Below are 13,968 nucleotides of genomic sequence, written 5' to 3'. Positions count from 1 at the left end.
GCCACACACACTACTGAACATCATTTCCTTGTCTTGAGGCATTTCCACTGAAGTTGGATCAGCCTGTAACTTCATTTTCCACTTTGATTTTGAGCATCATTCCAACTCCAGACCTCCGTGGGATATTAGTTGTGATTTACGTTAATCATTTTTAGGTTTTATTGTTCTCAACACATTCCACTATGTAATGAATAAAGATTAAAAACTGGAATATTTCATTCAGTGATATCTAGGATGTGGGATATTAGTGTTCACTTTATTTTTTTTGAGCAGTGTATATCCACAGGTGTGTCTCTAATTAACTAAGACATTGCAAAAAAAAAACAACAACAAAAAAACGCATAGAAGCTTCCAAACACATGACATCATATGGGCAGTCCAGAATTGTTTAAATGCATAGTAATCTTAGTGTATGTAAAATTTTAACTTTGCAGTAAGTAATAAAAATGCTTTAAAACATTTTCTCTCATTCTGGCAAATAATAATAGTAATCTTATTTGACCTAAAACGGGAAAGGCTTGTTCTGATTTCATGACAGATATTGAAAACAATATGTATGTGTGTGTTCTTATATTGTTTTAACCATATTTTAGTTGAGAAATTGTCTTTAATTTGAGCCTTGGTAATAACTACAGAAAATGCAGGTTTACATCTTGTCTGAATTTCCGTATTACAGCTTAAGTGGTTTAGAAATCAAATGGTAACATTGTGAATATAACAGGTTTACATTGAAGTTAGGGAATTATATTGTGCGGATTATTAAAAACAATTATTGATGCAAGTGCAAAAAAATAAACATTTTTCTGACAATGGGTCACAACACAGAAGTTAACAAATAAAAACAAATGCCGACACGAAATTACAAGATGATAAAGGTGGAAGTATAATTAAAGATCCAAATACTTACTTGATGTGTTTGACACAATTTGATCCAATTCTTTCAGCCACAAACTCAACAGATCTGCGTAGAGATGGAGGCTGGTTGTGGAAGAAGGCTTGTTCCAGTTCTGCCTGTGGAAAACAGCAAATAAGAGAAAAGTCATTGATTTACATATGGTTTACAATATAATCCTGGAGACATGTAAGGGTCAGAATGAACTGTAATCTAACGGCAGCTATTTGGAAAATATCACAATTCTTATAAATTTTTGAATATTTTTCATTATCATATGTAAAAAATAATGGGTCGGGGAGTAGTCACAGGGTTGAATGCAGGAAATCAGAAACAGCCCTACATACAAAAGTTTACAGCATTGCTTAACTCACTAACAACTGCTGATACGCCTTTTAACGGCGGTAGTAAAGGGTACTTAAACCACAGGGTAGCCGAGACCCCAGAGAACATGATTCGGGTCGTTTTTTACCGGGGTTGCGATCGCAGTAATTAACCGTATAACGGCGACCGGAAAAAAAAAAACGCGATTTGCCATTTAATTTCTCTATCTGATGTGATCGCACATCAGAGGAGAGACAAATGGGGTTCCTGATCCCCCCTCCCTTCCCCCCCAGTTACCTCCGTTGTCCATCCATGGCCCCCTGAAGTCCCCCGTGCCTCTGGCTTTTTCTTCCGGGAGAAAATGACTAGGGCTGGGGCCAAAGTTAGGGCTAGTATTAGGGTGGGGATTAGGGTTAGGGGTGTGTTGGGCTTAGGGTTGGGATTAGGGTTATGATTAGGGGTTTGTTGGGCTTAGGGTTGTGATTAGGGTTAGGAATGTGTTGGTTAGGGTCAGAGCTTGAATTGGGTTTCCACTGTTTAGGCACATCAGGGGTCTCAAAACGCGACATGGCGCCACCACAGATTCCAGCCAATTTTGCGTTCAAAAAGTCAAATGGTGCTCCCTCCCTTCTGAGCTCTGCCGTGCGCCCAAACAGTGGTTTACCCCCAAATACAGGGCATCAGCGTACTCAGGACAAATTGAACAACTTTTGGGATCCAATTTCTCCTGTTACCCTTGGGGAAAAAAAATTTTTTTTGCCCCCAATGTTTTATGTGGAATTTTTTTTTATTTTTTTTATTTTCACGGCTCTGTATTATAAACTTCTGTGAAGCACTTGGGCGTTCAAAGTGCTCACCTCACATCTACATAAGCTTCTTGGGGGGTCTAGTTCTCAAAATGGGTTCACTTGTGGGGGGGTTCTACTGTTTAGGCACATCAAGGGCTCTGCAAACGCAACATGACGCCGCAAGACCATTCCATCAAAGTCTGCATCCCAAAACGTCACTACTTCCCTTCCGAGCCCCGACGTGTGACCAAACAGTAGTTTCTCCCTGGGCTGCCAGATTACTCAGGACAAATTGGACAACAACTTCTGGGGTCCAATTTCTCCTGTTACCCTTGGGAAAATAAAAAAATTGAGGGCTAAAAAAAATCATTTTTGTGGAAGAAAAAAAAGAAAAAAAAGGGATTTTTTAGTTTCACGGCTCTGCAGTGTAAACTTTAGTGAAACACTTGGGGGTTCAAAGTTCACACAACACATCTAAATAAGTTCCTTGGAGGGTTTCCACTATTTAGGCACATCAGGGGCTCTCCAAACGTGACATGGCATCCGATCTCAATTCCAGCCAATTCTGCATTGAAAAAGTCAAAAGGCCCTCCTTTTCCGAGCTCTGCTGTGCACCCAAACAGTGGTTTACCCCCACATATGGCGTATCGGTGTACTCAGGACAAATTGCTCAACAACTTTGGGTGTCTAATTTCTCCTGCTACCTTTGTGAAAATAAAAATTTTGGGGCGAGAAGATCATTTTTGTTGAAAAAATATGTTTTTTTATTTTCATGGCTCTACATTATAAACTTCTGTGAAGCACTTGGGGGTTCAAAATGTTCACCACACATCTAGATAAGCTCCTTGGAGGGGGGGGGGGGGGGGGGGAATCTAGTTTCCAAAATGGTGTCACTTGTGGGGGGTTTCCACTGTTTAGGCACATCAGGGGCTCTCCAAACGCGACATGGAATCCGATCTCAATACCAGCCAATTCTGCATTCAAAAAGTCAAACAGCAGTCTAACCCCTCCAAACTCTGCCATGCGCCCAAACAGTGGTTTACCCCCACATATGGGGTATCGGCATATTCAGGAGATATTGCACAACAAATTTTGTTGTTCATTTTTTCTTTTTACATTTATGAAAATAAAAAAATTGGTTCTGAAGTAAAATGTTTGTAAAAAAAAAAAAAAAAAAAAGTTAAACGTTCATTTTTTCCTTCCACATTGCTTCAGTTCATGTGAAGCACGTAAAGGGTTAATAAACTTCTTGAATGTGGTTTTGAGCACCTTGATGGGTGCAGTTTTTAGAATGCGTCCCTTTTGGTTACTCTGTCATGTACGCCCCTCAAAGTGACTTTAAATGTGAGATGGTCCCCCCCCCAAAAAATGGTTTTGTAAATTTTGTTGTAGAAATGACAAATCGCTGGTCAACTTTTAACCCTTATAACTTCCTAACAAAAGAAGATTTTGTTTCCAAAATTGTGCTGATGTAAAGTAGACATGTGGGAAATTTTATTTATTAACTATTTTGTGTAACATCTCTCTGATTTAAGGGCATAAAAATTAAAAGTGAAAATTGAAAATTTGTAAAAACATTTGCCATATTCAATTTTTTTCATAAATAAACGCAAGTCATATCGCAGACATTTTACCGCTATCATAAAGTACAATATGTCACAAAAAAACAAACATATATATATAACCTCAAAGTGACAGTGATCAGAAATGTAAAAATTGGCCTGGTCATTAAGCTGCAAATTAGCTCTGTCACTAAGGGGTTAAAGCTGTGAGACATAGTTCTGAGGTTGTGTCAAAAATAAATGAGAGGATTTTCTTAATTCACAGTTAAAGGGAACCTGTCAGCAGGATTGTGCTGAGTAACCTACAGTGTCAGGTCGGTGCAGTACTGAGTAAAATTATATTTTGTTTGATGAAATCAGTCTTGTGGTTGGATTAATCTTTATTTTTAGTTTTGAGTTAATGATACGCTCGTGCTGCAGGGCAGCCTGTGGGGAGGTAGGGGGGTCTTCATGTGGTGTTCTGATTAGGTATTTATTTGTATGGCCTCTGACAGGTCACTGATCCCTTGATCCCTCACTGACCTGCCCCCTAGTTTACATAATATATAATTAAAAACAAATCACCTTATGGAGCGCCCCCACACGCAGGGCCGTGGGTTACTCGGTACCGGTCCTCTCTGTCTCAGTTCTAGGGTTGTCACGGTGGCTAGACCCGGTCTGTGACGCTGCTAAGGGGCGTCCAATGAAAGGGAGTGATGAAAGTCGGCTAAGGCTTCGTGACGCCACCTGAGGTATTCGGTCAGGTTGACCGACGCTGCTTGGGGTCCACTGGGGTGATGTGATGGCAGCTAGATGGTTTACCTTCCCACAGGTGAAGTATATCCCCAGGGCTTCCCAGTAGTGAAGGTGGCGATGGTGTGAGGCGCAGTTAATAACGAGGACACTGGGTTGCAGTCTCTACCTTTTACTGAAGACTTCGGGATCCTCAATCCAGAGCACTGTTAACTGGGCTGTCTGAGACCGGCCGGTCCGAAGGCACATCCAGAGTTCCCTTTGCAGGTGGATATTGTTGCCTACCACTAGCGCCTGTGTGTTGTAGTGCTTCCCTGCTGAGCATTCGGGATAGTCCTCACAACTTCTGTTCTCGTTCGTTCTTTCTCTCTCTCTCCGTCCCCCAAGTTTATATGGATAGGACGCACCCGTTTGACGGGAAGGCTCGGAGCTATCCTGGGACCCTAGGGACGCCCCTCTCCACGCTTGCCCCCTATGTCTGCTTAGGTAATGTATGGTAAACAGCTTATCTATAATCAACTGTTATGCGGTATTTGAAGTAAGGCATAAAGTCAGTTACTTCCTCGGTGTTCCGGTCACTGGCTACGCGCCTCAGTAGGATGTTGCCGTTCTCGGGGCACGACTCCTACTTGCTCTCCTTTGTGCTTTGATCTCGTTTCTCACTTTCCACAATATCCTTCTCTTCGTATCCTTCCTTAGGATACCGCCGCAAGGTAGTGCAGGCGCGGTTCCGTTGCTTTCTATTCGTTCTGCTAGGCCCCTGTCAGGAACCCACCCCTGACAGGTCCTCCCTGGACTCTCCCAGGCTGCGTTCCCTTCTAACTTCCTATCCGACCCCTAGTTTTACCAGTGTGAGGAGTGGCCTAATACTGGGGTGTCAAACTGCATTCCTCGAGGGCTGCAAACAGGTCATGTTTTCAGGATTTCCTTGTACTGCACAGGTGATAATTTAATTACCTACACAAATAATGAGTTGGTGATTAACCCCTTAATCCCATATGACGTACTATCCCGTCGAGGTGTCCTGGGACTTAATTCCCAGTGACGGGATAGTACGTCATATGCGATCGGCCACGCTCACGGGGGGAGCGCGGCCGATCGTGGCCGGGTGTCAGCTGCCTATCGCAGCTGACATCCGGCACTATGTGCCAGGAGCGGTCACGGACCGCTCCCAGCACATTAACCCCCGGCACACCGCGATCAAAGATGATCGCGGTGTGCCGGCGGTGCAGGGAAGCATCGCGCAGGGAGGGGGCTCCCTGCGGGCTTCCCTGAGACGATCGGTACACGGTGATGTACTCACCGTGAACCGAGCGTCTTCTCCCTGCAGTCCCCGGATCCAAAATGGCCGCGGGGCTGCATCCGGGTCCTGCAGGGAGCACTTCCGGGTCAGGAGCAGGCTGCAGCTGCAGCTCTAATCCTGCCCGGCTGTTTGTCAGATCACCGATCTGAGAGAGTGCTGTGCACACTGTCAGATCAGTGATCTGTGATGTCCCCCCCTGGGACAAAGTGAAAGAGTAAAAAAAAAAAAAAATTTCCACGTGTAAAAAAAATAAAAAAAAATAAAACCTAAATAAAGAAGAAGAAAAAAATTATTATTCCCATAAATAAATTTCTTTATCTAAAAAAACCCCAAAAAAACAATAAAAGTACACATATTTAGTATCGCCGCATTGTTAACGACCCAACCTATAAAACTGTCCCACTAGTTAACCTCTTCAGTGAACACCGCAAGAAAAAAGAAAAAAAAGCGAGCCAAAAAACAACGCTTTATTATCATACCGCCGAACAAAAAGTGGAATAACACGCGATCAAAAAGACGGATATAAATAACCATGGTACCGCTGAAAACGTCATCTTGTCCCGTAAAAAACGAGCCACCATATAGCATCATAACCAAAAAAAAAATAAAAAAGTTATAGTCTTCAGAATAAAGCAATGCCAAAATAATTATTTTTTCCATAAAATAGCTTTTATCGTATAAAAGCGCCAAAACATAAAAAATTATATAAATGAGATATCGCTGTAATCGTACTGACCCGAAGAATAAAACTGCTTTATCAATTTTACCAAACGCGGAACGGTATAAGCGCCTCCCCCAAAAGAAATTCATGAATAGCTGGTTTTTAGTCATTCTGCCTCACAAAAAATCAGAATAAAAAGCGATCAAAAACTGTCACGTGTCCGAAAATGTTACCAATAAAAACGTCAACTCGTCCCGCAAAAAACAAGACCTCACATGACTCTGTGGACCAAAATAAGGAAAAATTATAGGTTTCAAAATGTGGAGACGCAAAAACTTTTTTGCTATAAAAAGCGTCTTTTAGTGTGTGACGGCTGCCAATCATAAAAATCTGATATAAAAAACGCTATAAAAGTAAATCAAACCCCCCTTCATCACCCCCTTAGTTAGGCTAGGTTCACACTGCGTTAATGGGTTAACGCTAACGGACAACGTTGCATGGCGAAAATGTCGCAATTATCGCCGTGCAACGGGTCCGTTAGCGCACCCATTGACAGCAATGTGATTTTCGGGTGTAGTGCATCGCTAGAGCGTGCCATTTTCGGCTCGCGCTAGCAAGGTGCCGTTCTTTAGTGGCGCTCCTCGGACGCTGCTTGCAGCGTCCGCGGCGCGCCCGAGGTCCGATTCCCAATCTTCCAGAGCGGGGACGTTAACGCGACCACTAAACGCGACACCTAAAAAGACATTGCGTTAGCGCAATCCGCTAGCGCTAAACGGATTGCCCTAACGCAATGTGAACCTAGCCTTAGGGAAAAATAATAAAATTTTAAAAAATGTATTTATTTCCATTTTCCCATTATGGTTAGGGCTAGGGTTAGGGCTAGGGATAGGGCTAGGATTACATTTACGGTTGGGATTAGAATTAGGGGTGTGTCAGGGTTAGGTGTGTGGTTAGGGTTACCGTTGGGATTAGGGTTAGGGGTGCGTTTGGATTAGGGTTTCAGGTAGAATTGGAGAGTTTCCACTGTTCAGGCACATCAGGGGCTCTCCAAACGCGACATGGTGTCCGATCTCAATTCCAGCCAATTCTGCATTGAAAAAGTAAAACAGTGCTCCTTCACTTCCGAGCTCTCCCGTGCGCCCAAACAGGGGTTTACCCCAACATATGGGGTATCAGTGTACTCAGGACACATTGGACAACTTTTTGGGTCCAAGTTCTCTTGTTATCCTTGGGAAAATAAAAATTTGGGGGGCTAAAAATCATTTTTGTGGGAAAAAAAAAGATTTTTTATTTTCACGGCTCTGCGTTATAAACTGTAGTGAAACACTTGGGGGTTTAAAGTTCTCACAACACATCTAGATAAGTTCCTTGGGAGGTCTAGTTTCCAATATGGGGTCACTTGTGGGGGGTTTGTACTGTTTGGGTACATCAGGGGCTCTGCAAATGCAACGTGACGCCTGCAGACCAATCCATCTAAGTCTGCATTCCAAATGGCGCTCCTTCCCTTCCGAGCTCTGCCATGCGCCCAAACAGTGGTTCCCCCCCGCATATGGGGTATCAGCGTACTCAGGACAAATTGGACAACAACTTTTGGGGTCCAATTTATTCTGTTACACTTGTAAAAATACAAAGCTGGGGGCTAAAAAACAATTTTTGTGAAAAAAAAAAAATTATTTTCACGGCTCTGCGTTATAAACTGTAGTGAAACACTTGGGGGTTCAAAGCTCTCAAAACACATCTAGATAAGTTCCTTAGGGGGTCTAGTTTCCAAAATGGTGTCACTTGTGGGGGGTTTTAATGTTTAGGCACATCAGGGGCTCTCCAAATTAACATGGCGTCCCATCTTAATTCCAGTCAATTTTGCATTGAAAAGTCAAATGGCGCTCCTTCCCTCCCGAGCTCTGCTATGCGCCCAAAAAGTGGTTTACCCCCACATATGGGGTATCGTCGCACTCAGGACAAATTGCACAACAACTTTTGTGGTCTAATTTCTTCTCTTACCCTTGGGAAAATAAAAAATTGGGGGCGAAAAGATCATTTTTGTGAAAAAATATGATTTTTTATTTTTACGGCTCTGCATTATAAACTTCTGTGAAGCACTTGGTGGGTCAAAGTGGTCACCACACATCTAGATAAGTTCCTTAGGGTGTCTACTTTCAAAAATGGTGTCACTTGTGGGGGGTTTCAATGTTTAGGCACATGAGGGGCTCTCCAAACGCAACATGGCGTCCCATCTCAATTCCTGTCAATTTTGTATTGAAAAGTCAAATGGCGCTCCTTTCCTTCCGAGCTCTGCCATGCGCCCAAACAGTGGTTTACCCCCACATATGGGGTATCAGCGTACTCAGGACAGATTGTACAACAACTTTTGGCATCCATTTTATCCTGTTACCCTTGGTAAAATAAAACAAATTGGAGCTGAAATAAATTTTGTGTGAAAAAAAGTTAAATGTTCATTTTTATTTAAAGGGAACCTGTCACCCCCGTTTTTTGAGATTGAGATATAAATACTGTTAAATAGGGCCTGTGCTGTGCGTTACTATGGTGTATGTAGTGTACCCTGATTCCCCATGTATGCCGAGAAATACATTACCAAAGTCGGCGTTTTCGCCTGTCAATCAGGCTGGTCTGGTCAGGTGGGCGTGTTCACAGCGTTCTTTTCTTCCCCAGGTTTCCGTTGGTGGCGTAGTGGTGTGCGCATGTCCAAGGTCCGGATTCTCTGTGCCCACGTGAAGACACAGCGCGCGATCTGCGCTGTCATTCCTTTCATCGGTGCGGGCGGCCATCTTCCTGGGGCCGCGCGTGCGCAGATGTAGTGCTCTGCTGCACGGGGCTTCAGGAAAATGGCCGCGGGATGCCGCGCGTGCGCAGAAGAGATCGCGGCGGCCATTTTCCCAAAGCCGAGATGCAAACTCGGCTTTGGGAAAATGGCCGCCGCGATCTCTTCTGCGCACGCGCGGCATCCCGCGGCCATTTTCCTGAAGCCCCGTGCAGCAGAGCACTACATCTGCGCACGCGCGGCCCCAGGAAGATGGCCGCCCGCACCGATGAAAGGAATGACAGCGCAGATCGCGCGCTGTGTCTTCACGTGGGCACAGGGAATCCGGACCTTGGACATGCGCACACCACTACGCCACCAACGGAAACCTGGGGAAGAAAAGAACGCTGTGAACACGCCCACCTGACCAGACCAGCCTGATTGACAGGCGAAAACGCCGACTTTGGTAATGTATTTCTCGGCATACATGGGGAATCAGGGTACACTACATACACCATAGTAACGCACAGCGCAGGCCCTATTTAACAGTATTTATATCTCAATCTCAAAAAACGGGGTGACAGGTTCCCTTTAAACATTCCAAAAATTCCTGTGAAACCCCTGAAGGGTTAATAAACTTCTTGAATGTGGTTTTGAGCACCTTGAGGTGTGCAGTTTTTAGAATGGTGTCACACTTGGGTATTTTCTATCATATAGACCCCTCAAAATGACTTCAAATGAGATGTGGTCCCTAAAAAAAAAATGGTGTTGTAAAAATGAGAAATTGCTGGTCAACTTTTAACCCGTATAACTCCCTAAGAAAAAAAATTTTTGGTTCCAAAATTGTGCTGATGTAAAGTAGACATGTGGGAAATGTTACTTATTAAGTATTTTGCGTGACATATCTCTGTGATTTAAGGGTATAAAAATTCAAATTTGGAAAATTGCGAAATTTTCAAAATTTTCGCCAAATTTTTTTTTTTCCACAAATAAACGCAAGTTATATCGAATAAATTTTACCACTACCATGAAGTACAATATGTCACGAGAAAACAATGTCAGAATCGCCAAGATCCGTTAAAGCGTTCTAGAGTTATAACCTCATAAAGGGACAGTGGTCAGAATTGTAAAAATTCGCCCGGTCATTAACGTGCTAACCACCCTCGGGGCTTAAGGGGTTAAATTATCACCTGTGCAGTACAAGGAAATCCTGAAAACATGACCTGTTTGCAGCCCTCGAGGAATGCAGTTTGACACCCCTGGCCTAATACATAGTGCCTTTTGCTCCCCCTAGTGGCCAGAGTGTGAAGTGTGCTTGTGATCCCTGGTCAGGTGAACTCCTTTAGTGCAACCAGTCATAACATGCAACGACCAGGACTCTGGGGCGCTGTATATATATATATATATATATATATATACACACAGGGTGGAGCGCGGTAATTTGCTGATTTGGGAATGAAATAAAAAAATTATGATCATTAGAAAAATTTATTTTATATTTTAATTATACTGAACAGTAATGGAATTTTTAAATTACATGGTTTTAAATAGTGTATCTGGCAAATGTCGACCTTCGCTATCCACACACTGCTGCATACGTTTTCTGAAGTTTTCATGAACTCTAACAAGCATGTCCACTGGTATTCTGCCAATTTCAGCTTCAATATTGTTCCTTAGGTCTTCCAAGGTGTTGGGCCGGTTGATATACACCTTAGACTTCAGGTAACCCCAAAGGAAAAAATCGCATGGGGCTAAATCTGGTGAGCGTGCTGGCCAGTTCACATCTCCCCTCAAAGAGATAAGCCGTCCAGGAAACATTTGCCTCAAACAATTCATGGTAACCCTCGCTGTGTGTGCAGTGGCACCATCCTGTTGGAACCATGTATCCTCTAGTTCCATTGCCTCAAGAGCCGGCTGAAAATAATCCTGTATCATAGACAAGTACCATTCGGAGTTCACAGTTATGGCACGACCATTATCCTGAAAAAAGTAAGGACCAATGATGCCTACTCGTGATATGGCGCACCACACAGTGACGCGTTCCGAATGCAGAGGTCTCTCGTGAACTTCTCTGGGGTTTGTTTCACTCCAGTAACGCATATTTTGCTTGTTTACACACCCACTGAGGTGAAAATGTGCCTCATCAGAAAAAAACACAATTGCGTCACGGGGTATCGTTGCTAACATGTCTTCACAAGAGGTCCGCCGTGTCAAATAGTCCCATGCTGACAAATGTTGGACCACGCACATTTTATACGGGTGAAAATTCAGTTCATCATGAAGAATCCGGTGGAGAGAACGTCTTGAAATGCCAAGAGCAAATGATTGCTTCCGAGCAGAGCGTTTCGGAGATTGCAGTACTGCTGCTCTAACTCTCTCGATGTTTTGTGGTGTTGTAATCCTTCTCTCAGGTCCCCTTCGTACACATGACACATTCCCTGCTGTTCTGAATGCATTCACCCAATTTACAATTGATTGCCGTCCAGGAACACGTCCGCGTGGAGGAACAGCGAATTGTAAACGAAAAGCACGCTGCACTGCAATGATCGAGTGGGCATTTGAAAAATACGCTTCAACACAAAATGACCTCTCCTCACGTGTCCACTGCATGATGGCAACTGAAAGGCAGAGGAATACAAATCTCCCATCAGCCACTGTAAGCCACACCCACTCTCCCCTCTCTTCGACCGACAGTGCCGCCACAGCATGCAGTGCAAAAAAGCAAATTACCGCGCTCCACCCTGTGTGTATATATATATATATATATATATATATATATATATCTTTATTTGGATCGTGGGTACTGTCTGTCGAGATCCTTTTTTCTTTTTATTAATGTATGCCTAATCAGAGCACCATATGAAGACCGCCCCACAGGCCGCCCCGGAGCACGAGCGTATCTTTAATTCAGAACTACATAAAGATTAAACCACCACCACAGATTTCATCATCCAATGTATCATTGTAATCAGTATAATGGCACCGACCTGACACTGTAGGTTACTGTGCACAATCCTGCTGACAGGTTCCCGTTAAAGGGATTTTTGAATGCACCAATAAGAAAAATACATGTATTGAGGGTTCCCTGTCTGGAGTCACACAATGATCACCAGTAACACCACCATCCTGTCATAACAGTCTTCCCCAGCTTCAGTATTAACTAATTGATGTATTGTTTATTAGAATATGCAGAATAAGATATGGATAAAATACACTCGGACAATTTACCTGAAGTTTTTTCTGTGATAAAGTTGGTTTAGGCATCAGGGGCTCGGCAGCAGTTGGAGTAATTTTCCTTACAAAACCCCCATTCTTTGCTCCACACCCAGCAACAAAAGAAGCAAGCAGCTTCTTCAGTTCTCCTGCAGAAGAGAAACATGAAGTCAAGAAAAACCTCTTTCATGGCCCAAAAAATTTACATTGTTCATATTTCAGCAGGATTAGAGACACAGGTCCCGCAGTGACATATTGCACATTTTTTCTGTATTACTCTCTGCAACTCAGCAATATTAACTTTTCGCTTCATTGGGGGATCCAAGTAATCATGGATGTATGCTGCTGCCACTAGGAGGCTGACAGTAGGCAGAAAAAGAGTTCGCTCCTCCTCAGCTGGGTACACTGACCAACTGGCACAAAGTTCCTAAGTTTTTTTTATTTGTTTCAGCAGGAGGCAGACCTAGATCTGATCCCAAATCCCTCTTTTTTTCTCCTTAGATCACATAGTTTGTGTGTTAACCTTTTTGCTTTATTTTTCTCTTCAGGTAAACAGAGTAACTTCTCACCCTGTTTTCCCAAAATATGTGACCGAGAGAACAGTGTGGTGCCGTCCAAATTGTAACCTCTCTGGTCTGCGAGGCAGGGCTTTAGCCCGACACTTCGAGCGCGTCTCAGGGTGGCTCGTGGCGACTCTCCTTGCCTTTTCCCCATCCCTCTCCACAGAGAGGTGCCAAGAGGAAGACTATGGTCACTCCTTAGTAGCCCTCTCCTTCTCAGAGTCGACACCGTCGTGTGTCCACAATGAGGCTGGAAGGAAGACGCCCTGTTTTCTTTTTCAAGTGACTCCCCCCCCCCGGTCACCTGAGAAGAGGCAGTTGGGACCTCGACCAGACAGGTACCATCTCCCTCCTTTCTCCACAGTTATGATTCAATGCAGCGGGGAGGCATCTACAGGGATTATGGATGCTCCTTGTCCTTTCCCCTTACATTGAGCGTTCTTTCCTACGCGCCTACATCTGAGAAAACTTTATGCTTCGGTTTCCACTTCGTCTGTACACCCTCCCTCATGCGCGCCAGCTAATCAGGGGGTGCGCTCTCTGGCCTATGGGAGCGCTCGGCTCATCCCTCTAGAGCCCCGGCCTGTTCACGTCCCCCTTGTGCGCACCAATCAGCGTGCAAGTGTTCTCGCTCACGCTTTCCAGCCCGTGGGAGCACTTGTATTTTTCCCAAAGCACAGACTTTTTAAGTGCGCGAGGTCTAAGCCCAACCCGCCCCCCCCTTCCCTCTCTCCGGCTCTGTGATATTTCGGCTCCAACCGCAGCTTCACAGTGTCATTCCCACATGACCTGTCTTCTCTCAAACAGGCAAAAAGACCTTCCCAGACAGAGATTCTGTTCTCAGGACCAGGCAGGCCCTGTACAGGCCACTCTTTCATTCTAGGCTTAGCCCTCCTTAACAGCCTTCCTCAGCTCCCGCCCTCTACATATGTCCAGACCTATGGAGCCTTGCTCCTGTCCCTCCCCCTACGCTTGTGTCCCCTGCAAAGGAATGGACCACAGGTCAGGCTTTAGCCCTCTGCCCAGATTGCACCCCTTCCATCATGCAAGCCTCACAGAAGTCCCCTGCCACTTGGGATGAGAGCACACTCCCTCCTCCAGAGTGGGCTGTCGTTATTTGTCAATTGGTAACTGACCTAACCAAAGTATCATAGTCCCTGGTGCAGGTCCTTGAA

At 44.3% G+C, this 13,968-nt stretch overlaps 1 protein-coding gene across 2 annotated transcripts in view; it reads right to left on the bottom strand.

Annotated features, from left to right (window-relative positions):
- CDAN1 (codanin 1) overlaps positions 1–13,968 on the bottom strand; it is a 218,573-nt gene that overhangs the window by 67,019 nt on the left and 137,586 nt on the right. For both annotated transcript variants that reach the window (XM_069730898.1, XM_069730906.1), the window contains exons 18-19: positions 12,249–12,382; positions 908–1,011 (exon numbers count right to left, since the gene is read on the bottom strand). In XM_069730898.1, the coding sequence (XP_069586999.1) occupies positions 908–1,011; positions 12,249–12,382 (238 nt within the window). The remainder of the gene's footprint in view (positions 1–907; positions 1,012–12,248; positions 12,383–13,968) is intronic.

This window comes from Ranitomeya imitator, chromosome 1 (genome assembly GCF_032444005.1).
Source record: "Ranitomeya imitator isolate aRanImi1 chromosome 1, aRanImi1.pri, whole genome shotgun sequence".
Lineage (NCBI taxonomy): Eukaryota > Metazoa > Chordata > Amphibia > Anura > Dendrobatidae > Ranitomeya > Ranitomeya imitator.
The sequence above is the reverse complement of the archived record's forward strand: the minus strand, read 5'-3'. Positions and strand labels throughout refer to the sequence as shown.